General features: G+C 31.3%; 1 protein-coding gene across 5 annotated transcripts in view; it reads right to left on the bottom strand.

The window, feature by feature from the left end:
- The window catches only part of LOC113520850 (uncharacterized), a 150,668-nt gene that overhangs the window by 68,016 nt on the left and 55,908 nt on the right, over positions 1-26,744 (bottom strand). For all 5 annotated transcript variants that reach the window (XM_026906274.3, XM_031910449.2, XM_026906273.3 and 2 more), the window contains one exon: positions 14,542-14,720. In XM_026906274.3, coding sequence (XP_026762075.2) covers positions 14,542-14,720 — 179 coding nt within the window. The remainder of the gene's footprint in view (positions 1-14,541; positions 14,721-26,744) is intronic.

Here is a 26,744-nt window from a genome sequence, read left to right as displayed (position 1 = left end):
ATGAAAGTGAGTTTGTTCATGTATTTGTTACGTCCTTGCGCAAATCATCATCAAAATTGGTTTACATGTAATATTGTTTGGCATTATGCACGAGGTAATAGTCATAAAATTTGATATATTTAGGATATAGAAGCAAATAGTCCACTTTTTATTTCGATAAATTAATATCCTAAATACGTAAACGAAGTTGCGAATAAAAACTTTTAATGTTTTTACCGTCTCTAATGCTAAAATTTAAATTGTATATATGAATATAAAAATATATAATTAATACTATATATATTTAAAATCTTATAAAATATTACATCTAAAAGTTGTAATAAACATATTGCTGTAATAGATTTATTTGCAAATGAAGTGAAATTTATAGATAAAACGCAAATTCTATAGCTGTGAAAGCTCGTAAAGGTGTCTTGATATTTGTCATTCAATTACACATATCAACTGAATATATTTCAATTTAATTTGATAAATAATTAGATACGGCGTTTCTCTAAGGTAACTTACAATTAATAACTACTTAAGTTACAACCTAAAGCTAGTAAACACTAAATAAATCTAGATAAAGATGATTCTGCATATAAAATTATAATAACTAATGCAAACTCATACATTTCTTCGTCAGATCTCAAGTTAAACATTATGCAAATATCAAAAAATCATATAATATACAACCTTACCTAACAGTAAATGCCTTCATTATTAAAAAAAATATCCATTCTTAAAAACAACTGATACAATTCCTGCTTCTTTTATTCTGAAGTCAGAAATTATCAAACACTATCAGTTTCAATTGAAACAAACAACTAGCGAATACGTATCTGAGTTTATAAGTCGGTATCTACTCGTATATTATTAAATAGACCATATCTCGCAATCTGTCGGCTCTGAATGGATAATAACGTACCCCGGTCGGTACTTCTATTACGAATAGAGAGTCACTCCCGCCCCCTACTGGCCAACGAGGAATTGAGCTTGGTACTTAACTCTAATTGCTTACATGTTTTCGCTATTCACCTTGTTCACCCTTTAATAGCTAAAGCACTATATGGAAGCTCCTGAGTCTAAATCTACGAATAAAAACAGTATAATATTGAATTCCGTTTACCATTAATGAGATAGGCATTTAAGATTACGTAACTTTGTGTCGGCGCGTGTTTCAATATTTTTATGAGGTAATATTTAACAACACTCTGTTCTGCATGATAAAATAATATGTTATTTATAGCGATTTAAATGAAAAATCGGATTGAGTGGGAGTTGGACTTATACTCAAGAATTCCGTATAAAAAAGTATTTGTAAAATAGGTTTTATTTTCTTAGTAGATATCAAATATATCTTATGTACCTATAAATATGTGTACTATGTATATTACATTAGTTATATGAAAAATTAAATACTTAAAAGTTATTATTGTTATGACTAGGATTCGACAATATTACTTCGAGTCTTAACGTATTTTTAAGTCTTATATTATAAGCAAGAAACACGACACAAAAAATAAAAAAAAATAGATTTTTAAATGTGTAACTGAAGCCTTTTTATAGGATAATCTACTCGGACTAGTAGACCAGCATAATATAAAAATATTATTTTAATTATTTCTTTTACAGGATCGGCAACGCGCACATGATACCACTAGTGTTGCAGACGTCTATAAGCTACACTGACTGTTTACCATTAAACGGGCTATATACTTGTTTGCTTCTTTTGTGGTAAAAAACGCAGTATATGACCTACTTAACAATTTGAAATTATTCCAAACCATTAATATTTGCTGAGATATAGAACGGTGACAGATGAATGAAAGAGTGAAGTCGAATGTTTCTTTATACCAACGGTTTGTTTACGGAACCCTAAAACATTAAAATTGTTTTCGTGCCAAATCCAATTGCTTTTTCTGACCCCCAGTTATATTTGATAACTCCATCGTTACTAAAAGCCTTCTCAAATTAGATTATAATGACAAGTATAAGAATTAATATATCGACAAGTTGACCTTTTATACGAACTATTAATATTAATACAGACATTTTTTTCGTGGTATTAGGTACATAGCAATCATTACATTGATGTTCACATAAAAATGTTATTAATAAACGATACCTTGAGATATATATACTTGTATTAAAAAAGTATAATTTCCAATTTGTTACTTTCAAACATAGATAATAAATGCATATAAAAAATCTTATCGTTCGTTCTCATTCAAATTATAAAGAGCTAAAGTCTACAAAATTTTATATCTGTAGAATATCTGGGAATTAAAATAAAAAAAAAAGTCGATCAAAAATTAAATTCATAATATAAAACACAGTTCCTTTCAATCAAGCTGCGTATCGTGACTTATGTGAACTGTGTTCTATATGTAAATAACAAATAAGTGAAGTAAAAAACCACAGTTCCATTTTTTTTTAGTTTCAGTCAGAGAAACCATCCTTATTAAATAAATACTTCCTTTTATACCAAAGATTTTTTTTTGTAATGTTGTCAATAAAGAATAAACGAACAAGATAATTGCCCACTTTCCATGTGAAGAATATTGTCAAAATGTTATATTTATTATTATTACACTAAGTACTTAAATAACTTATATTATTTTTATCAATATAAATATTGTACCTAATACTGCAGTATAGGTAATGGTACTACTTTAAAGTATCAAGTCACAATATAAAAGCCTTTTATAACTTTAATTTATCTAAAATGTTAAGTGATATAACCAGCAGAAACAGATTGTTTTTCATTTAAGGCCCATCCTTTCATAACAGCCGATAGATTCATCGGTCGTTTGAATAGCCAATGAAATTGCTTCACTCACGCGAATCTCAAATTAATCTTTTTTTCTTTGGTCTCTTTTTATCAAGAACCAGTTCATGAGAACTGATTTGAACTGATTTGGTCATTTAAAAATTATTGTTTTATGGACTCCGCCAAGATAATTTTATAATGTCTGGAACAAACAATATCGTGTATTATTAACCAAAACAATTTTTTTTTCATGTATACACGTTCCAAACCGCAAAGTACCGTTTTCAATTTCAAAAAATACATCGCCATTATTAATTATTTGCAAGATAATTTATTTTCTTTCGTACAAAACAAAATATCTTTTATCACAATTACTGTCCATAAATAACAATTGCAATAATGTTTTATTTAAACTAAAAAAAAAACTTTTATTTATTAAATAAGCATCATTGTTATAAACATGTTTAGACAGCAACAAACTTTGGGGTGTTTGTTTCGCTGTAGGTATATTTATAGTATACCAAAGTATATAAGATGGTTATAACCGACTATACTGTATTATCTACTTATAATTCTTTCATTATAAATCTGCTTATAATCTGTTTTTTTTTTCTTTTGAGTAACAATGATGATGTTTCGTTTTAAAATAATACAGATACAAAAAAATGCACATTATTAATTAAATAATTACATACAAAAGAAATACTAGAGGGAGACTTTGTATAAATTGTCGATTGCTTGGATATCTTTGTCCCATTCGTGTTTCAATCGTGAAGCAGTTGTGTTTGTATGGCTGTGTTTCGGTTTGAAGGGTGGGATATGGCGTGAATTTACAGGGTACAGAGGAATAACACCTGAGTCCTCAGGAATGGCAACGCATGGGCGAAACAGTTTACTCTGTTATGTCCATGGTACTGCTCATGTCTATAGGCGACGGTTACCACTTTCCATCAGGTAGGCCGTCAGCTTGTTTGTCATTCTAAGTTGTATAAGAAAAAAAATTTCATCCTAGCAATTTATACATTCTAATAATTGTCACGATTAAAAAAATACTATGATTCTTTATAAAAAAAAAGGAATAAATAACAGATTATCGCAATATGACTAATTTATTCTCTCATATTAAAAACATCTAATTGCAATTACTTTCAGACTACTGTATCCAACGGAAATGTATTTTTCAATACGCGATTAGGATTGCCATGTTACTTAATCATTGCTAGATATAAAGTAATTTTATTTTTAATGATAGAAAAAAATACAGATAGCCACAGACTAGAAGAGTTCAACAAACTTTGATACAAGCGTTCTGCGTTGAGATTCCATTATCTGAATTGCCATTAAGAACCACAAGAATAGTTATTAAGATTGATATCTATTTACATAATTTGACAGGATTCTGATGACAGGAACTAATATTTAAGGGATTACTTGGTTTTTGTAAATTATAAAGCAACACAAACAATAATTATTAATTGTTAATTTACTTTTGTAATCAAGAATATTAGATATAATATTTTATTCATACATAAAATAGATATATTCTATGAAACAAATGAATTAATATTAATAAGAAAAGGTCACTAAAAACACCCATTCTGACCGCATTGTACTGTCCCCATTCACTTCATTACAGATATAGTTTTTGTCATTTTTATTTGAATTCTATGTCACAAAAAATAACAATTTAAAAACAGTACAATTAAAACTTTTAAATATATCACTGAAGCTATATATGTATTTAGTATGTACACAGGCGGACTTATCCCTTGAAGGGATTTCCTTCAGTTAACCTTGAGAACCCGAAAAGAGAAAATATCTATATATCTGCATTATTATTCCCACATTTATATATATATATATATATATATATATATGACAATAAATCAAAGAACTTATCCCCTATCGAATATAACTAATACCCATACTATCACAGGGTCACGCATCGTATCATTATTCACCGCAGCTTCCGACTGGTCGCATATTAGTTGCTAGATTTCATTCAATTTAATTACAATAATGCGTGATACTAATAAAATGAGGCAATAAATATAAAAGAGCATCAACAGCGAGCACAGATAATTAAGTTTAACGATTCATTGTAAACTATCGGCACAATTTTGATTTATATGCAAAACGGCCGTAAAACATTCTCTTTTGTAAGCGAAGGTCAAGACGAATTGTTATAGTGCTTCGAATTCATTGATGGATTTAATCAAAACAGCAATTGAACTATTTTGGATTCTTTCCAAGTGCATATTGTGACCACTGTTGTTCTTAGATATTGTTACGCATGTAATAAATATCTTTGGCGACGATTCGACGTTCGAAAATCAAAATATTTATTCATTTTTTGTAGCTGTATTAATTTATAGTTTTCAAAAGAAAGAGATTTTAATTAATTTCTATCTATGTTCTACGATATCTTCTTCAATTTACAACCAGCATTGACTATATTTTTTTAATAGTTTATCGATTTACCAGTAAATTATTGATCAGAAACGTTGGTTTCATACAAAATCTATGAAGATTGAAATCGGTAGATATATCCAATTATAGTTTTGGCGGGACATGCTTGAGCATATGTAAAATGAACACCAACATTTACCGCAAACCCTTGCACATAAGTTATTTCCTTTTATATTAAGTTTTAAATTATATTTTACAGTACTATAAATTATGATACCTACATTTTACAAAAATATGAAAGCAATTCTTTTTTCTTTTTCATTTTAATAATCACAATTTAATAGTTACAAATTGTGACACCATTCTTCCCTTCATTAGTTGGAGAGCCCAATACATTATTATATATATGTATAATATTTAAAAGTACATTCAAATAATTATATAATAGAACTCTTAGGCAGAATTTATTAAAAATATATACACCACTGTGTATTTAAATACGGTAACCATAATCGTTTGGAATCGGAGACATTTTACCAAATTAAAATAAATATGTACAGTGCGCATAAAATTCATAATTTCTAATAAAATAGATACTCTATAGTAGTAGATAATTTTTCGTAAGATCAACTTGTAGAGGCTATATCTAAGATTGGATCTAGAGGTGATCACATGAATTCATGGGCACACCGCGCGAGCCTGTAGATGTTATCTAAACATCTTAAATTATTGTCCTGGGAGCGGCTACCTCGACTCATCTGGCGTTATAATCGTGGAGTTTGCTAGATGATCACCGGCTTAGTTGGAGGAGGTAAACTTCTAGCCTACGTATTTATGTACTCTAATATCATATGTATCACTACCGATCGGTTCATACATAGATATAATTGTATAGTATCGATATATCGATATCAATCGATATCGATACTACACAATAACTAACACCTTATTCATAAACAATAATTAAAAATAAAGTTTGTACAAACCTTTTTAAATATTAGTGTTTGGCGCTTCTTTCAAATTAAGAATCAAATTTCAAACTAAGCAAAAGTAAAAGACAAAATAATTCATTATCAAAAACAAACTTATTAAAGATTTGACATTTTTATAAATATGGGGATAGGTCCTTAAAACATAATTTTTAGAATTTGGAGACAATTACCCTCGGTTGCACCTGCGTGAAATCCGTTACCATTATTCAGGAATTTTATTTATGTTAACTAAGCATTAAAAATCTTATTTTAAAAGTTAGGTCAGTTTCTTAGTTAAAAATACATTGATACAAATTTTGGTTTGAAAAATTAATGACGATGATGATGATTTTTTTGTTATCGGTTATCAGAGATAGTAGAACGAATTTCTAAGTATGATAATCTTGTACGGCAAGTTGCAGATTATTCCAGTCGCACCAGCTGCTCTCCGAATTCTATTAAATTCAGTTGAAAAACCACATTTTAGATAAAAAAAAATTCGTCGAACTCACTCGAACTCACATTACAACTCGACCACACAAAACGTGCGCATCCAAATTTTTTCGCAGCGTTCTGTAAACGTGAGGCGCATATTTTGTGGTTTTATTGCTGTTCGCGTTGAAAGCACGCTGACCACTCCTGCTAATGCTTAGTAAGGTCAAATTACTAGCTAACTCCGCCGACCGAGTGCTTAGAGTCTGTTCAAATTGCGTTGAATAAAAAATAAGTCCATGTTAGTGTGATTGCAAGTGTTTCAAAGCTTAACGCGCGAATAGTAGAGCTTATTACGAAGAAATGACTTTTGTACATTTTATATAACATAAGACAGGTCAACAATATATTGTGTACGTATTATAAATACTTCAACTCATGATTTGAAATGAAAGGACAAACTATATGATGTTTTTTTAAGTATTTTAAGATGTTATTTCCCAAAAATTATATATCACATTCAAGTGGAATTAGGCTAAATGAACAAAAAGTAAAGACCAAAAAGAACAAAACGAAAAAGTTAACTAGAAAATAGAGCAAGATTTTTTGAGCCTAAAATAGCTCCAAAAAATATTATTTGGTTTGATTATATATATATATATATATACCCCGATATACCCGAGATATGTCCGAATAATCTCTGCATAGAACAGGCCTCTCCTTTCTTTCCCGTGGGTGTCATAAAAAGCGAATAAGGAAATTTAATGATCAAGGTCCCTCTTCCCTCTTAAAACATTACCAAAGCCCAACTGTGATTACCAACCCGCTTACCGAGCATGCCAACTACTAGAAAATCCCCCCCTTTATGGGGGAGGCCTATGTTCAGCAGTGGACAGTTAACAGCTGATATGGTATGGTATATATCAAATAAATCTTTTGACTCCTGAAATGACCATAAATTGCTCTATACACACTACAAAAACTAAAGTTGGAGAAATACAGGAAGAACAAAGATTCATGTACTGTTTCTAATTTTATTTACTTCGCTTGCAAACTCTTTTTTTTATTAAATGGATAAAAATGGCCTTTCTCTTCCATGACAAAGAGAACGTGCGTGCCAAACTTCGTTATCATATTTCGAGTCATTGGCCTCAACACTTCCTTCTGACGCCTGTCAAATAGTAACTAACAAACAGTACCTACCATTCCTTTTTTATAAATATACAGAGATTTCTACCAATTCTTACTATCGACTAAAACTGCTTCTTAATAGGATGGTAAAGTAAGAAAATACAAAATAAAAATAAAGACACAAGTTCAAGAGGTTTCAGTGGTGCTAAAAATTCTTAAATTTTTGTATGTATTTGCATGCTTAATGCAATTACAAGATTGTATATGAAAAAATTGTTTTTGCTTATACATACATTTAATTTTAACAAAATTCTATAATATTAATTATTTTCTAATATTTACCGCGAGCACGTGAGATGAGATTTGTAATAACAAAATCAAGATATTAATTTATTATATTTAATTAAGAATAATGAAATAACCCGAGATAATAATATATCAGTTATCAAGTAAGACCATAGATCATCCATTGACTCTATTTGTAGCATGTTCTGCTTGGGGCCAGTACCTATAGCTATTTTGTTGAACATCACTTTCTGTGTCGCAACCTCAGTGTATGCCCACCATTATCTGGGTCGTGTATGTAATGTAATACAAGTTGTTATGCCGAAGTCGTATTGGTTTTGTTGCATATTTTTTATTTCGGCTCATACCTACTGCATCTTAGTAAGTCTAGTTTCGTAATACCTGAGTCACCGATGCCAGCTATTTTAAACAAAAATAACATAGTAACGAGAGACGATAATAGACATTCTAAAAAATATCCTCTAACTTTTCTATTAGTTCTATTATTGAAATGTTTTGAAAATAGAATGCAGATGATACAGCCACACTTAATAATATGAATTTTGTTATAATGACTTCATTTCAAATATAATGAATTTGAATAGTCTGTCTGCCATCTAATGGATGAGCAAAAATTTGCGAACCGTGTATGAAAGTTATTACTCGTAAAACAAATGGTGTATATAGGGTCCTTTAGTACATAGTTTTCTATATTCATTCCACAAAGAACCTGACATAAAGGTTGATAGATTATGCCCTATCAAAAAATATGTAAGTACTCTGCACTGTGACATAAGTAAACCTATTTCAGTCTTTTCAATGTTTTTCAGCATTAAACGTGTACATACTTATCCTTATACCTACAACACACTGTTGCGCATATTGTCTTTAAACGACAATGTCGAAATACTTTGTAAGTATTTCTGCATTGTTGTAAAATATTTTTACTCTAATATTATTGTCGAACATATAACAGTTTGTATACTTTTATCAAGACCTTATTTGTAAGGTTTCGTCTAAGTACTTGTATTTGCAATGTGTTACAATTCAACCACGTACAACGAAATTTTGTAACTCTCAGTTATTTCATATTATCAAAATGTGGACAATCTCTCCTTGTTTATGTTTCTACCCTATCAATACAATCTTAAGAAGTTCATATAAAATAGGAACCAATAAGCCATAAAAAATAACAGGGTCAGGCGATGAATTAAATTCAACTAACTCACAGCATAATTCTGTTCATGACATCTACACCAAATCATACTCCTACAGGCATTTATTTTACCATTACGTCGACCTATTACAAGAAAATAATAGCAACGAATGAGAATTATCATGAGCGACACAGTATACGCTGTTACGTCCATAGTACTGTTCATATTTATAAGTGACGGTTACTAATTTTCATCAGGTGGACCGTTAGCTTGTTTGCTATTCTAAATTCATTAAAAAAATTATAGGAAAGACATAGTTCAATCTAACGATAATTATACCAGAATATTTTTAATTTAAAAGTAGGTATTTTTGATCCAAATTATTACAATAAAAAATATTTCTATTCTATTTTATTACGTAAACATAAAATAAGTTTTAAACAAAACATTTACTGTTTTGATTACGTCAATACGTCCTCTACTAAATATCTAATACTACGTTTCTGGTCTTGACATATTCTGCAATTATCTACAATGACATTTTTATTATCTATGTAATGATATCTAAAATGTTTGTAAAATATACTAAAAATTACTATAATTTACAATAAATGTTTTTAGATCTTTGCTTTTAATTTTTATGGGCTATCTATTAATATTTGTACGACCAAAGCATTCATACTTTACATTTAAATGCTAATTTATATTCACTTAAAAGTTTGGCTTTTGCAAGTAAAAAAAGACTTTATACTAATTTGTATTCAGTTTTATATATAAAGTTTTATATTTCCCAAATAAATAAGTCTCAATACAAAAACAATATTATGATCAAAGAGAAATATTGAAAAGCAAGCCATTATCTTATCATACAAATTCTATCAATGTCCATTCTCCTCAATGCGTATAATATAGCAACGATATTGTAGAAATAAAACGCAGTAAGCATTATGGAGTGCAACCGAAGCGTTTCGGTGTTGCAAGTGCACTTTGCAGGGGGCGTGGGTGCGGCGGCGGGCGCCCGCGGCGACCTATCTCCGTGAACAAATTATAATTTCAAAATCCCCATCGATTTATGTGAATGCTCATCTGTATAAAGCTGCTCCATTTCACGATAAGTGTCTTACTATACTTTTTCTAAAATAATAAAGAATATTCTGCGAACATAAATGCATTTATACAAAGGAATTTTCACATACAACTTTGAAATAATATTAAAACTACGAGTATAACTATACAGTAATCATCGTTAATTATTAGCCAAATAGTGGGAAGTATATTTTGTTAATCTTCTTATGAACTGTGAATTAAATATTTTGGTTAGAAATTATCAAATTCGAAAGGGTGTTTATAGAGCCACTCATTTATTTATTTGTTACATAATTTGTTATTTATTGTTACTCAAAGCAGTATATATTTACTAGGTTTTAACCGTAACTTTACCCAAGTAAGATAGTTGGATAGGATAGTACATACGATTTTATTCAAGTCCATTCGATAGTATTTTGGTGAAAGAGTACCAAACAACTAACCATCTTTAAATTTTCTTTAAATTTTCGAGCTTATATTGTTATAGGATTTAATAATACTCTATAATCTTAGTGAACAATAAAGATTAAAAAAAGTATTAGTTTCATCTGCAAAAGTACAAAAGTTTCATAGAATTACGTCAAAGTATCTATTTTCAATTTTCGTAAAGATTTTCAATAAGATTTGAATCTTTGCGATGTAAGTTTTATTAATTTTCTGATACATCAACGATATTATAAAAAAACAGTGATCGTAATACAAATTAAAAAGAAATAAAAGTGTATAATCACGGCATTTAAATAGAACTATGTAGGTAGAAAAAGATATAAGCATTAAAGTTTTACAATCGTAAATCAAAGGTATGAGCTCGAAGCTCTTGTTATTGGAAAAAGGCAATACGCGCGGCGCCAGTTATAAGTTTAAAATATGCTCTTTACTTTCAAACCTTCTACGCTAAATAAGTTCAATTTAAGTTATCTTGTCTGTATACATTATAACTTTCAGTTATTTAAGATATTTGTATCATTATAAGGTATACTTATGTTTTATTATACATAATAAATTATAGTATAATTATTTAAATAACATTCAGTAAAAAAATTGAGATGTTTACAATCAGGTTCAAAAGGTTTATAAAGTTTATAAGAAACAAAAACGATATTTTTAGAAATACATCCAACCTTGACAGTATTTTTAAGTCCCTATATTTAAACAGATATTTCTAGTTCTTTTTTATTTTTTTAAGAGGGTATTGATGCATATGATTTTTTTAATATTTAAATTGATATATTTAAAAAAGGAATTCTAAAACATCTTTTAATTCATTTTAAGAAGTCATTCCCTTATCAAAATCCATTACATAATTCACGTATAAATGAAATTGGATTATTACTGAAGGCCTATTAAGCACAATTGTTTCAACCCCAAATTTGTAAACAACAACCTACAACTAAACATTATATGACACAGTATTCCCATTGAACGTTTTAGTATTTACTTCTGGCATAGATTCAATTGTATTACAATGGTGCAACAAAGATTTGCGGTTGCCCTCAGTGGAAATGCCAAGAGGTTTGCCTTCACGAGCCGAGATGACCTCAGTGAGCGCGGAACTCATTTAGTGCAAATAATTAATCTCATCAATATGGGAAGATTGTTAATAATGGGGACTAGCAGCCCCGTTGCAAACAATATATCCTATCAGGTCATACTATACGTGGTTCCTCTGAAAGCTATCGTAGTCAATGTCTGGTGAATTCATAACAATGGACCGACATAATTGACCTTATCTTCGACTTAGGGACGGTACCTAACTGACGCACTAGTAGCGCAGGCAAAGTTACCATTCCATAACCATTCATAAAAATGTAACCTCATTGTATATTGTTATCATTATGGATCAAAATAAATTTTTGGTTATAATTTAAAAATAAAGATCTAGAAATACCTAATTTCTGCCAATGAAAAAGGAATAGCAAAGACATCCCATAATATACACATATTATGGTCAGTTTGAAACCCTCTTTTTTATAATTATTTCAAAATAATTATTTTAATATTATCGATCTGTAATTTTGATACTCAGATAATTAGATTTTTGGATATTTATTACTCATTTACACTTATAAAACCAAACAGATATGAATTAAATTTGGTACAAAACTACACTGACAACTTATATATACTAGATTTACATATTATTACTTGTTACCTTAATTTACTTAGAGACACAGAGTGTAGTTAGTAACAGTATGTAGGTTAAACTGTATAATATTTTATATCATACCCACTTATTACTAACCATTTACATTATTCAATTAAATGAGATTGCAAATCGTATTAAATTCTAACTTTAGCGTCTATCATATTTATATGATTAATAGGTTACATCAAAAGGTCGAGGCAATTGCATAAAATATAAAATGTCTAGTAATATCGATAGCCTTGAATGAGATAAATATGTTCAAACTGCAATGAAATATTATTAAATAGTTAAAATAGTCATTAGCACAGTCATTGATTAAATACTTAAAATTGAAAAATGATGCCAAAGCGATTTGATTAATTTGTCACGAGATAATCCGTCGAAAAGATGTAGTTCCGGAAAAATTATGGCCCAAACACATTTGTCATATAAATGGTGCAGTTTATATAAACTTAGAGTCGCGTCTAGGCAAACGTAATCCTGAACGCCACCTAGCTTGAAGATACGACAATTTATACAATATGGCTGAAAAACATTGAATGCGTAAAACATAGATGGTAATGCACCTTAGCATGTGACCATGTCCAGCAGTGGACTAATGTAACTGGTGATTATAATACAAATGTCTATTGTGATTTTATTCATTAAAATATGATATATTATGTCATATCTTCATGTTTCTTTTATTGGATAATAAAGCTTTACTACACTAGTAAAATTGTTGTTTCAAAAATATTTAACTTCTTGTCAAACAATAAAATTTTAGGATAATCTTATAAACAATAATTTTAAATGTAGCTACTTGCTCATAATGCCATATATTTATTGCAAAATGCTTTGAACTTATTTAATTACAAAAAAAAGATTCGTATTCAAGTAAATTCAAGTAAAAATTTATAAATTTGACTGTCATAAAACTTTTCGTAGTTACATTTTGTGGTTTCTATATAAGACCTATATTTTGAAGTTATATTTCTGTTAAAAAAAATATTCAGAAAATAACCGACTAACCGAAAAGTATCTCGAATTATTGAACCCTTACTTATACGTCATTAGCAATCATGAGTACTACTTTAAAATGCCAATTCATTGCTATAACTGTAGCAACGAATTCATTTCAATAATGAAAGCTTTTAGCAACAATGATACATTAATGACAAATAAGTATATATTACCAAAGCGAAATTACCAAAACGAATCCTTACATTTTCGTTGTCAGTTGCAATAAGCACGAAATCGTCGATTCCCATGAAACACTACATACAATATAAAAACCAATCTCATTAAGATAATGTTATGAACTTAAACCATGGAACCCTTTAAATGGTCACATAACTTTGCAAAACGAAGTAATAAACACTAAAGAAAAGTTTGAATTACAAAACAGGTTTTGTTGGATACCTTGTGAGACTTTACAACTTCCATCATCACGTACTCATAAGAAACCGCAATATCTTAGAACAGAAAATAAACTCAAATAAACAATATTACAAATTCCTTAACTCGACATATCGAAAGCGCGGGTGTTTGCTATTCCCAGGAGTCCATTAGCATGTATCATCGGTATCTATCGTGGACTGAACGGAATCGAACCTTGACACTCTATCAACTTGTCGCTCACATCTTATGGGGCGAGATAATTCCCATCATCGCACTGTACGAACTTAAAAGCACTAGTAAATTGCTTGAATCATCTTGTTGGTATTAAGCAAGAATTTACGAGTTACTAAACATAATAATTCAATATGCATCTGCTTTATTATTTAGAGGTTTAAAACTTGATAATATACAATGATCTTTATTCACACTGCTGATAGACACATTTTAAAATGAAGTTTTTATTCTTATCAGGCTTTTTGTGCGCTTCCTTACCCGCTTGCCTAAAACTACACCTATTTGAATTCCAGTGATAATATTCAAATTAGATACCTTTTCAAATATATTTAGGTACACACATATAAAATTTATAACCATATATTTAATATAACAGTCAATATTTATAGTGACTGACCAATAACGCTGATGAGATTGTACATACTTGTGATGCCGTTGTACTAATTTTATAGTACGCGCATCAAAATATATACGACTATATTATATTCATAAATAATTCTTAATAATGTATTAAGTTATACTAGAACATTCTAAAGCTACTAATATAAAGTTACTTACCTCATGAGTAGTGTCACCTCTGTGGAACCTCTCTTCGGTCTCGCGGACTCGCTCTGTCACATTCTTGGTCAGAACTCTTCGGTCAAAACTCTCCCGTACCTTGCCTTCAGGGTTGGCAACTACACACGAAGTCGTCAAGACTTTGACTCCAACTGGCGCCATCTCGCCTCCCACCACCCCTGCAAAATTAGAATTTTATATTATTTATTTAACACTTTATTTATTTACCACTTTATTGCACTAATATTACATGAATTGATGTGAATATACTTGAAATAAGTGTAGTAATAAGTACAAGAAGCTGTTTTATTGTTAAGCAATGTCTTCTATACAACTTTTGGATAGAAGGAATTAATATTCTTAATTTCAATCTAACAAATTAATGTGAATTAAAATTTCAGATTTTGATGTGCGGAAACTATAATCACTTTAATTATAACCAATATATGTATATAGTAATGTAGGACCAATACAGAATTAAACCGTATTCAATAATAATTATTGAAATTGATTCAGAATGTGTAGAGATATCGCGGAACATACAAAAATTTACACTTTTAGCATAGCTAAAACAATTATCAGGTTAACTTCAGTAAATTACACGACATTTGAATGGATATTACAATTATTTTTTATTGTTATTATTATGTTAGATATTTTAATCCGACGAACGTGGCCATAACGTGTCAACAAAAAAAATAACAACAAAGAAAACGAAATTAAGTAGATTTTAATCTTATCATCTTATATTCAAAGTTCAACAACGCATCACGAGTCGAATCATCACACCATATTCTTTACCTTTCCCAAAAAAAGAATGGCAGAATGTTTTGTTAGAGAAATATTGTGTAATTAAGTACAAATAGGTAGGTCGGGTATAGTTATGATCATTGGACTTGGACAACGGTTTAATTAGACCACTTTATTATCTTGAGAACTACTAATTAAAAATCATTTGTTACGTCAGAATACAAGCTAGTTATTGTAGTATCTCAAACAGGATGATGAAAAAAAAATATTTATTATTTTGTAATTACAAACTGAATTATATTTAAACATAAATTTAAAATAAAAGTTGACATTTTCTTATAATACAAAATATACAATATAAAATAGAAATAATTAGCATTATTTTAAAAGAACATTCTATCAGCGAAACTGATCATTTTTCCAAGATATAAATTATTTAACTAAAAGCATTCTTTTTATCAGAGGGAGACTTTGTGCAAAACTCGTTTGCTTGGACTAATCTCTCCAATTCACGTTTCTACCGTGAAGCAGTTGTGTTCGCGTGGCTGTGTTTCGGTTTAAATGGTGGGATATGATAATGAAACCACAGGGAACAGAGGCGTAACACCTAAGTTCTTAAGAATAACAACGCATGAGGGTATCATAGGCGAAACAGTATACTCTGTTATGTCCATGGTACTGTTTACGTCTATAGGCAACTGTTACCACTTTCTATAAGGTGGGTGGTTAGCTTGTTTACCATTCTAAATTGCATAAAAAAAAACACATAAAACGTTCACTCTCCCTTACTACTAGTATAGATATGACTTACTTGTGTCACATTTAATATAATATAATATTATACTAGTAGCTATGCCCATACTAAAACGGCATGTGACTCAATTTTTTTATCATCCTTGATAGAGATGGGCAATCCACCTGGGTGGGTTTAAAGTCTGGTGGGTAAAAACCGGGTGTTTTGGGTTTATTGGGTTTAAACCCCATAAACACCCAAATTTTTGGGTGTTTATGATTTTGTACTTCATCATCGTCATCTCAGCCGCAAGACGTCCACTATACTGGACATAGACAATATTATTATGCAGCCTACAGAATAAAAAACTTTTAATTTGATTTTGAGTTTATTAAGAAAGAGATGAAAGTAAAATGTAAAACTACAGTCAATCACTGTCAGATTCAGAGTTATTACAAGCGATGAATTGTATAGGTTCGATAGGCTCTATTTCGTCTAAACTGTTATGTTCATTTACTTGCTCAATGAAAGCTTCTAAGGTATTTTCTTCATTAAACTGAATGTCCTCGCATTCAGCTTTATGTTTAAGATTCCAGTTATAACAAATGAATGAAATTTTTTCAGTTCTTTCAGTTGTAAGTCGATTTCTTTTGTTATTATGTATGTAGCCTTGGATACTAAAGGAACGCTCAGTGGCTGCCGAAGTACAGGGAGCTGATAGAATACGAATCGCTACTTTGCTTAACTCAGTGGAACCACAAATACCTTTCCACCATATTAGGGGCTCAATGCTATCTAATGAGCTCCATACAAATCCTCTGGCCCAAAAGTTTTCTTTAGCTTTATAACACGCCAAATCTGCCATTACATTTGACAAACTTAAGTGTTGGCTTAAATTGTAGATAAACTCCATACCCTTAAGTTCTTCCTCTTGAGTAAGTTCGACTCCTAGAGTCCTGGGGTCTAGAATATATGCTGCAAAATGTATTGGCCTCATTGCCATATTGCATCTTGAAGATACTGATGTTAGAATCTGCTGTTTGCTTTCTTCGCTCAATGTCGAAATCTCATTTAATGCAAAACGTATCTTAGCTTGTACATCTCTAAATGTAATGTATGTGCGATGCAAACGATTCTGGTCGCTCTCTAAGTAAAATATGCTTTCAGTGACTGGTTCCAAAATACTTATACATTCCCCTGTCTTCGTCCAGAAATCATCACTTAGAATTAAATCTTTAATATCTCTTGAAATTACCACATCTTCTCTAACTGTTAATATTTGCAAAGCTATCTTATTTGCTTTCAAACTTTTTAACGAAGTAACATGACTTCCCCATCTTGTAGCACAAGGCAATTTTAGTGTTTGTGTAGAATCTTCACCCTGCCTTGATTTTATCAACAAGGAACTTAATCGTTGACTCCTTTTAACAGTTTTTATTATATTTATGGCTTGCATAATAAACACAGTTACTTCTTGTATCTTTACAATATCTTGGCACAACAAGTTAAGGATATGTGCACAGCAACCGAGAGGAACAACATGTGGATATTTGAGTTTTGTTAATTCGAATGCCTTTTGTATATTTCTAGCGTTATCGCCAATAAGTACAAGAAACTTATTTGCTCCATACACTTTCATTACTTTTTCAACTTCTTGGCTAAGGTATTCACTAGTGTGAGGATTACTTTCTGTATTCAAACTTTTAACGTATGCAGGTTGAGGTTTTGATATAAGAAAGTTTATTATTCCTTCATTTCTTAAATTAGACCAGCCATCGCACTGAAGGTGTAAGTAACTACAAGCATTTAGTTCCTCATTTAACTCAAAACGCATTTCTCTATATATTTTATCTAAGTATTTTGTCGCTAAAGCTTTACGTGAAGGTATTTTAAATTTTGGTTGCAATTTTTCGAAAAATTGTATCCATAAAGGATGTTGCACCATCGATAATGGCGTCCCTGTTACAAATATAGCTCTCGCTAATTCTGTTTTTATATGATCATCGGTGTCTTGAAACTCAGCATTTATTGTAGTGTTAGCAGACGACGAGGGGCTTATAAAAGAATCATTTGTCTCTATCTCTGACAGTCCAGACATTTTGGTTTTGGACGAGCTATCTTTTATAAGTTTCATAGAGTCTTTTAATGTTTCTGGAGATTTTGGACAAGTGATAAGATGTTGAAGCATTTTGGCAGCATTACTGAATTTGTAGACCTTATTACAAAGCTTGCAAGAAACAGACTTGTTTGGTAAAGTACGGTAGTGCTCCCATATGCGTAAATCTTTAGGTCTCCCCATTGAACCTAAAAAAATGAACGATGATTAGTTGGTCTGACGAAAATTCAACAATAGAGTGCCTATTTTTTTACAATGATTATTTCTTGTTATTTACAATAAATTTATTAAAAAAATAATAAAATAAATACAAAAAACCTTTGTAAAATTACATCTCCTCGGAGGATTAAACGCAGACGCTAGTTTATTATCGTATTGTTCTGTATTTTTCTCAGCAACTTCTTTAATTCGATTAGGTACTTACGCATATTATGTTAAAAATAAATATCTAGTACACATCTTAGGCTATCCACCATTATTATCCAATGACGACTCTCAGCTAACTATGCACTATCATCCAAAATAAACGTGTATGGAAAATTTTATCCCAGTCGGTTGAGGATTGAGGATAATTGCATCAACATACGAACATACCTACATACTTTTATTTACATAACGCAAGCTAAATAAAAGCTTGTAATAATACATCTAATTTTAAGTTAAAATTGTTAAGTGATCATGATATAATTGTATCATTCAAAAATCCACTTACCTTTAATTATTTCTTGTTAAGTATAAATATTATTTCAAATCTGCTCCCTTAATATGCACTTTTTTACTGCTTTTCCTACCTAACACGTTACCAGGAAGTCACGTTACCAGAGTCAGAGTAATAGTGAACACGTTTGACAGTGATTGTCGTCGCCTCATATTCAGCGTCGACGAATAGGGGAATCCCCAGTCATAATGTATTGCATGCGTGGCGGTCTTACTTCAAATCCATAAACAAAGAGATAATTACAGAACTCGATACTAGATGGCGCTGTTTTTGTTTGAAGAAAGTTTGCGGGCTAAAATACATAGAATTTCATCAATGACTTCCACAAAGAACAACATTTCTGTTTTTTCTAAGTCCGTATCTCTTCCGTATATTTCATAAGATATAAGCTTGGGCTACATTGTTATGCAACGTGATTTTGTCGCTGTCTTGCTAGCAGGGTTGACAGATATACGATTTAAATCGTACTCATACTATTATTTGTCTATTTTTTAATGTACGATCGTAAAGATTATGATCGTAATTCGCACAAAAACATACGACTTTTTGGTTACCTGGCAACATTTTTATTATGAAACGAACATGCTCACATCATCAGTCACATGTAGAGATGGGCAATCCACCTGGGTGGGTTTAAAGTCTGGTGGGTAAAAACCGGGTGTTTTGGGTTTATTGGGTTTAAACCCCATAAACACCCAAATTTTTGGGTGTTTATGATTTTGTACTTCATCATCGTCATCTCAGCCGCAAGACGTTCACTATACTGGACATAGACAATATTATTATGCAGCCTACAGAATAAAAAACTTTTAATTTGATTTTGAGTTTATTAAGAAAGAGATGAAAGTAAAATGTAAAACTACAGTCAATCACTGTCAGATTCAGAGTTATTACAAGCGATGAATTGTATAGGTTCGATAGGCTCTATTTCGTCTAAACTGTTATGTTCATTTACTTGCTCAATGAAAGCTTCTAAGGTATTTTCTTCATTAAACTGAATGTCCTCGCATTCAGCTTTATGTTTAAGATTCCAGTTATAACAAATGAATGAAATTTTTTCAGTTCTTTCAGTTGTAAGTCGATTTCTTTTGTTATTATGTATGTAGCCTTGGATACTAAAGGAACGCTCAGTGGCTGCCGAAGTACAGGGAGCTGATAGAATACGAATCGCTACTTTGCTTAACTCAGTGGAACCACAAATACCTTTCCACCATATTAGGGGCTCAATGCTATCTAATGAGCTCCATACAAATCCTCTGGCCCAAAAGTTTTCTTTAGCTTTATAACACGCCAAATCTGCCATTACATTTGACAAACTTAAGTGTTGGCTTAAATTGTAGATAAACTCCATACCCTTAAGTTCTTCCTCTTGAGTAAGTTCGACTCCTAGAGTCCTGGGGTCTAGAATATATGCTGCAAAATGTATTGGCCTCATTGCCATATTGCATCTTGAAGATACTGATGTTAGAATCTGCTGTTTGCTTTCTTCGCTCAATGTCGAAATCTCATTTAATGCAAAACGTATCTTAGCTTGTACATCTCTAAATGTAATGTATGTGCGATGCAAACGATTCTGGTCGCTCTCTAAGTAAAATATGCTTTCAGTGACTGGTTCCAAAATACTTATACATTCCCCTGTCTTCGTCCAGAAATCATCACTTAGAATTAAATCTTTAATATCTCTTGAAATTACCACATCTTCTCTAACTGTTAATATTTGCAAAGCTATCTTATTTGCTTTCAAACTTTTTAACGAAGTAACATGACTTCCCCATCTTGTAGCACAAGGCAATTTTAGTGTTTGTGTAGAATCTTCACCCTGCCTTGATTTTATCAACAAGGAACTTAATCGTTGACTCCTTTTAACAGTTTTTATTATATTTATGGCTTGCATAATAAACACAGTTACTTCTTGTATCTTTACAATATCTTGGCACAACAAGTTAAGGATATGTGCACAGCAACCGAGAGGAACAACATGTGGATATTTGAGTTTTGTTAATTCGAATGCCTTTTGTATATTTCTAGCGTTATCGCCAATAAGTACAAGAAACTTATTTGCTCCATACACTTTCATTACTTTTTCAACTTCTTGGCTAAGGTATTCACTAGTGTGAGGATTACTTTCTGTATTCAAACTTTTAACGTATGCAGGTTGAGGTTTTGATATAAGAAAGTTTATTATTCCTTCATTTCTTAAATTAGACCAGCCATCGCACTGAAGGTGTAAGTAACTACAAGCATTTAGTTCCTCATTTAACTCAAAACGCATTTCTCTATATATTTTATCTAAGTATTTTGTCGCTAAAGCTTTACGTGAAGGTATTTTAAATTTTGGTTGCAATTTTTCGAAAAATTGTATCCATAAAGGATGTTGCACCATCGATAATGGCGTCCCTGTTACAAATATAGCTCTCGCTAATTCTGTTTTTATATGATCATCGGTGTCTTGAAACTCAGCATTTATTGTAGTGTTAGCAGACGACGAGGGGCTTATAAAAGAATCATTTGTCTCTATCTCTGACAGTCCAGACATTTTGGTTTTGGACGAGCTATCTTTTATAAGTTTCATAGAGTCTTTTAATGTTTCTGGAGATTTTGGACAAGTGATAAGATGTTGAAGCATTTTGGCAGCATTACTGAATTTGTAGACCTTATTACAAAGCTTGCAAGAAACAGACTTGTTTGGTAAAGTACGGTAGTGCTCCCATATGCGTAAATCTTTAGGTCTCCCCATTGAACCTAAAAAAATGAACGATGATTAGTTGGTCTGACGAAAATTCAACAATAGAGTGCCTATTTTTTTACAATGATTATTTCTTGTTATTTACAATAAATTTATTAAAAAAATAATAAAATAAATACAAAAAACCTTTGTAAAATTACATCTCCTCGGAGGATTAAACGCAGACGCTAGTTTATTATCGTATTGTTCTGTATTTTTCTCAGCAACTTCTTTAATTCGATTAGGTACTTACGCATATTATGTTAAAAATAAATATCTAGTACACATCTTAGGCTATCCACCATTATTATCCAATGACGACTCTCAGCTAACTATGCACTATCATCCAAAATAAACGTGTATGGAAAATTTTATCCCAGTCGGTTGAGGATTGAGGATAATTGCATCAACATACGAACATACCTACATACTTTTATTTACATAACGCAAGCTAAATAAAAGCTTGTAATAATACATCTAATTTTAAGTTAAAATTGTTAAGTGATCATGATATAATTGTATCATTCAAAAATCCACTTACCTTTAATTATTTCTTGTTAAGTATAAATATTATTTCAAATCTGCTCCCTTAATATGCACTTTTTTACTGCTTTTCCTACCTAACACGTTACCAGGAAGTCACGTTACCAGAGTCAGAGTAATAGTGAACACGTTTGACAGTGATTGTCGTCGCCTCATATTCAGCGTCGACGAATAGGGGAATCCCCAGTCATAATGTATTGCATGCGTGGCGGTCTTACTTCAAATCCATAAACAAAGAGATAATTACAGAACTCGATACTAGATGGCGCTGTTTTTGTTTGAAGAAAGTTTGCGGGCTAAAATACATAGAATTTCATCAATGACTTCCACAAAGAACAACATTTCTGTTTTTTCTAAGTCCGTATCTCTTCCGTATATTTCATAAGATATAAGCTTGGGCTACATTGTTATGCAACGTGATTTTGTCGCTGTCTTGCTAGCAGGGTTGACAGATATACGATTTAAATCGTACTCATACTATTATTTGTCTATTTTTTAATGTACGATCGTAAAGATTATGATCGTAATTCGCACAAAAACATACGACTTTTTGGTTACCTGGCAACATTTTTATTATGAAACGAACATGCTCACATCATCAGTCACATGTAGAGATGGGCAATCCACCTGGGTGGGTTTAAAGTCTGGTGGGTAAAAACCGGGTGTTTTGGGTTTATTGGGTTTAAACCCCATAAACACCCAAATTTTTGGGTGTTTATGATTTTGTACTTCATCATCGTCATCTCAGCCGCAAGACGTTCACTATACTGGACATAGACAATATTATTATGCAGCCTACAGAATAAAAAACTTTTAATTTGATTTTGAGTTTATTAAGAAAGAGATGAAAGTAAAATGTAAAACTACAGTCAATCACTGTCAGATTCAGAGTTATTACAAGCGATGAATTGTATAGGTTCGATAGGCTCTATTTCGTCTAAACTGTTATGTTCATTTACTTGCTCAATGAAAGCTTCTAAGGTATTTTCTTCATTAAACTGAATGTCCTCGCATTCAGCTTTATGTTTAAGATTCCAGTTATAACAAATGAATGAAATTTTTTCAGTTCTTTCAGTTGTAAGTCGATTTCTTTTGTTATTATGTATGTAGCCTTGGATACTAAAGGAACGCTCAGTGGCTGCCGAAGTACAGGGAGCTGATAGAATACGAATCGCTACTTTGCTTAACTCAGTGGAACCACAAATACCTTTCCACCATATTAGGGGCTCAATGCTATCTAATGAGCTCCATACAAATCCTCTGGCCCAAAAGTTTTCTTTAGCTTTATAACACGCCAAATCTGCCATTACATTTGACAAACTTAAGTGTTGGCTTAAATTGTAGATAAACTCCATACCCTTAAGTTCTTCCTCTTGAGTAAGTTCGACTCCTAGAGTCCTGGGGTCTAGAATATATGCTGCAAAATGTATTGGCCTCATTGCCATATTGCATCTTGAAGATACTGATGTTAGAATCTGCTGTTTGCTTTCTTCGCTCAATGTCGAAATCTCATTTAATGCAAAACGTATCTTAGCTTGTACATCTCTAAATGTAATGTATGTGCGATGCAAACGATTCTGGTCGCTCTCTAAGTAAAATATGCTTTCAGTGACTGGTTCCAAAATACTTATACATTCCCCTGTCTTCGTCCAGAAATCATCACTTAGAATTAAATCTTTAATATCTCTTGAAATTACCACATCTTCTCTAACTGTTAATATTTGCAAAGCTATCTTATTTGCTTTCAAACTTTTTAACGAAGTAACATGACTTCCCCATCTTGTAGCACAAGGCAATTTTAGTGTTTGTGTAGAATCTTCACCCTGCCTTGATTTTATCAACAAGGAACTTAATCGTTGACTCCTTTTAACAGTTTTTATTATATTTATGGCTTGCATAATAAACACAGTTACTTCTTGTATCTTTACAATATCTTGGCACAACAAGTTAAGGATATGTGCACAGCAACCGAGAGGAACAACATGTGGATATTTGAGTTTTGTTAATTCGAATGCCTTTTGTATATTTCTAGCGTTATCGCCAATAAGTACAAGAAACTTATTTGCTCCATACACTTTCATTACTTTTTCAACTTCTTGGCTAAGGTATTCACTAGTGTGAGGATTACTTTCTGTATTCAAACTTTTAACGTATGCAGGTTGAGGTTTTGATATAAGAAAGTTTATTATTCCTTCATTTCTTAAATTAGACCAGCCATCGCACTGAAGGTGTAAGTAACTACAAGCATTTAGTTCCTCATTTAACTCAAAACGCATTTCTCTATATATTTTATCTAAGTATTTTGTCGCTAAAGCTTTACGTGAAGGTATTTTAAATTTTGGTTGCAATTTTTCGAAAAATTGTATCCATAAAGGATGTTGCACCATCGATAATGGCGTCCCTGTTACAAATATAGCTCTCGCTAATTCTGTTTTTATATGATCATCGGTGTCTTGAAACTCAGCATTTATTGTAGTGTTAGCAGACGACGAGGGGCTTATAAAAGAATCATTTGTCTCTATCTCTGACAGTCCAGACATTTTGGTTTTGGACGAGCTATCTTTTATAAGTTTCATAGAGTCTTTTAATGTTTCTGGAGATTTTGGACAAGTGATAAGATGTTGAAGCATTTTGGCAGCATTACTGAATTTGTAGACCTTATTACAAAGCTTGCAAGAAACAGACTTGTTTGGTAAAGTACGGTAGTGCTCCCATATGCGTAAATCTTTAGGTCTCCCCATTGAACCTAAAAAAATGAACGATGATTAGTTGGTCTGACGAAAATTCAACAATAGAGTGCCTATTTTTTTACAATGATTATTTCTTGTTATTTACAATAAATTTATTAAAAAAATAATAAAATAAATACAAAAAACCTTTGTAAAATTACATCTCCTCGGAGGATTAAACGCAGATGCTAGTTTATTATCGTATTGTTCTGTATTTTTCTCAGCAACTTCTTTAATTCGATTAGGTACTTACGCATATTATGTTAAAAATAAATATCTAGTACACATCTTAGGCTATCCACCATTATTATCCAATGACGACTCTCAGCTAACTATGCACTATCATCCAAAATAAACGTGTATGGAAAATTTTATCCCAGTCGGTTGAGGATTGAGGATAATTGCATCAACATACGAACATACCTACATACTTTTATTTACATAACGCAAGCTAAATAAAAGCTTGTAATAATACATCTAATTTTAAGTTAAAATTGTTAAGTGATCATGATATAATTGTATCATTCAAAAATCCACTTATCTTTAATTATTTCTTGTTAAGTATAAATATTATTTCAAATCTGCTCCCTTAATATGCACTTTTTTACTGCTTTTCCTACCTAACACGTTACCAGGAAGTCACGTTACCAGAGTCAGAGTAATAGTGAACACGTTTGACAGTGATTGTCGTCGCCTCATATTCAGCGTCGACGAATAGGGGAATCCCCAGTCATAATGTATTGCATGCGTGGCGGTCTTACTTCAAATCCATAAACAAAGAGATAATTACAGAACTCGATACTAGATGGCGCTGTTTTTGTTTGAAGAAAGTTTGCGGGCTAAAATACATAGAATTTCATCAATGACTTCCACAAAGAACAACATTTCTGTTTTTTCTAAGTCCGTATCTCTTCCGTATATTTCATAAGATATAAGCTTGGGCTACATTGTTATGCAACGTGATTTTGTCGCTGTCTTGCTAGCAGGGTTGACAGATATACGATTTAAATCGTACTCATACTATTATTTGTCTATTTTTTAATGTACGATCGTAAAGATTATGATCGTAATTCGCACAAAAACATACGACTTTTTGGTTACCTGGCAACATTTTTATTATGAAACGAACATGCTCACATCATCAGTCACATGCAACAATTTATTGGGGATTTCCCCTTCACATCTGGCAGTCCTGCTTGCTAGAATATAGGTAAGTCAGCCACAGTTACTGACGATCGATATTTAAAGGGTATTGTTTTTGTGCTAAATATTTCATAAAAACGTTATTTAATACTTTGTGGATTATTAATTTAGTTGATAATCACTGGAAGTAAAATGGATGCTAATTTGAGAGATCAAGATCTTCGTATAAAACAGTTAATAAAAGAAAATCTACGTAAGTACTCTTTTTATACCTAGGTAGGTAAGGTATAATAAACACAAAAGGTACTTAGATCGCGTGTGTTCGAAGCATTTATTCTAATAAATTTAATTTAAAATTGTAGAAAGAAAAAAATGTCTGCCAAGCCGTAGCCGAAGCCGATCTCCAAATATATTTGGCGATAGTGAGACCCAGTGTCCAGATGATTTACCCAGCGTCGTCGCAACAAAGAAAAAAACGAGGATAAAGTAAAAGAAAATTTACTGAAAGAAGAAACAAACTGTTCTAAATGCTTAATTTATGGAGAAGAGGATAAAAGAAATGAGTATTTCGGACTGTTAGTGGCTCAAGAATTTAAATATATACGGCCATGTGTGCGAACGAGGTGTTATGAAGAAATTTTAAAGTATCTACGGGAAGCAAAAGGCCAACATGTTGATCAACTGCAACATGAAAACACTGAAAATTAATTACTTTCATTTTATTATATATAGATTTTTAAAATTTC

Source organism: Galleria mellonella, unplaced genomic scaffold (genome assembly GCF_026898425.1).
Source record: "Galleria mellonella isolate WM207_F2 unplaced genomic scaffold, CSIRO_AGI_GalMel_v1 utg9223, whole genome shotgun sequence".
In the NCBI taxonomy this organism is placed as follows: domain Eukaryota; kingdom Metazoa; phylum Arthropoda; class Insecta; order Lepidoptera; family Pyralidae; genus Galleria; species Galleria mellonella.
Note: the sequence above shows the minus strand (reverse complement) of the source record. Positions and strands in the feature narration are given on the sequence as shown.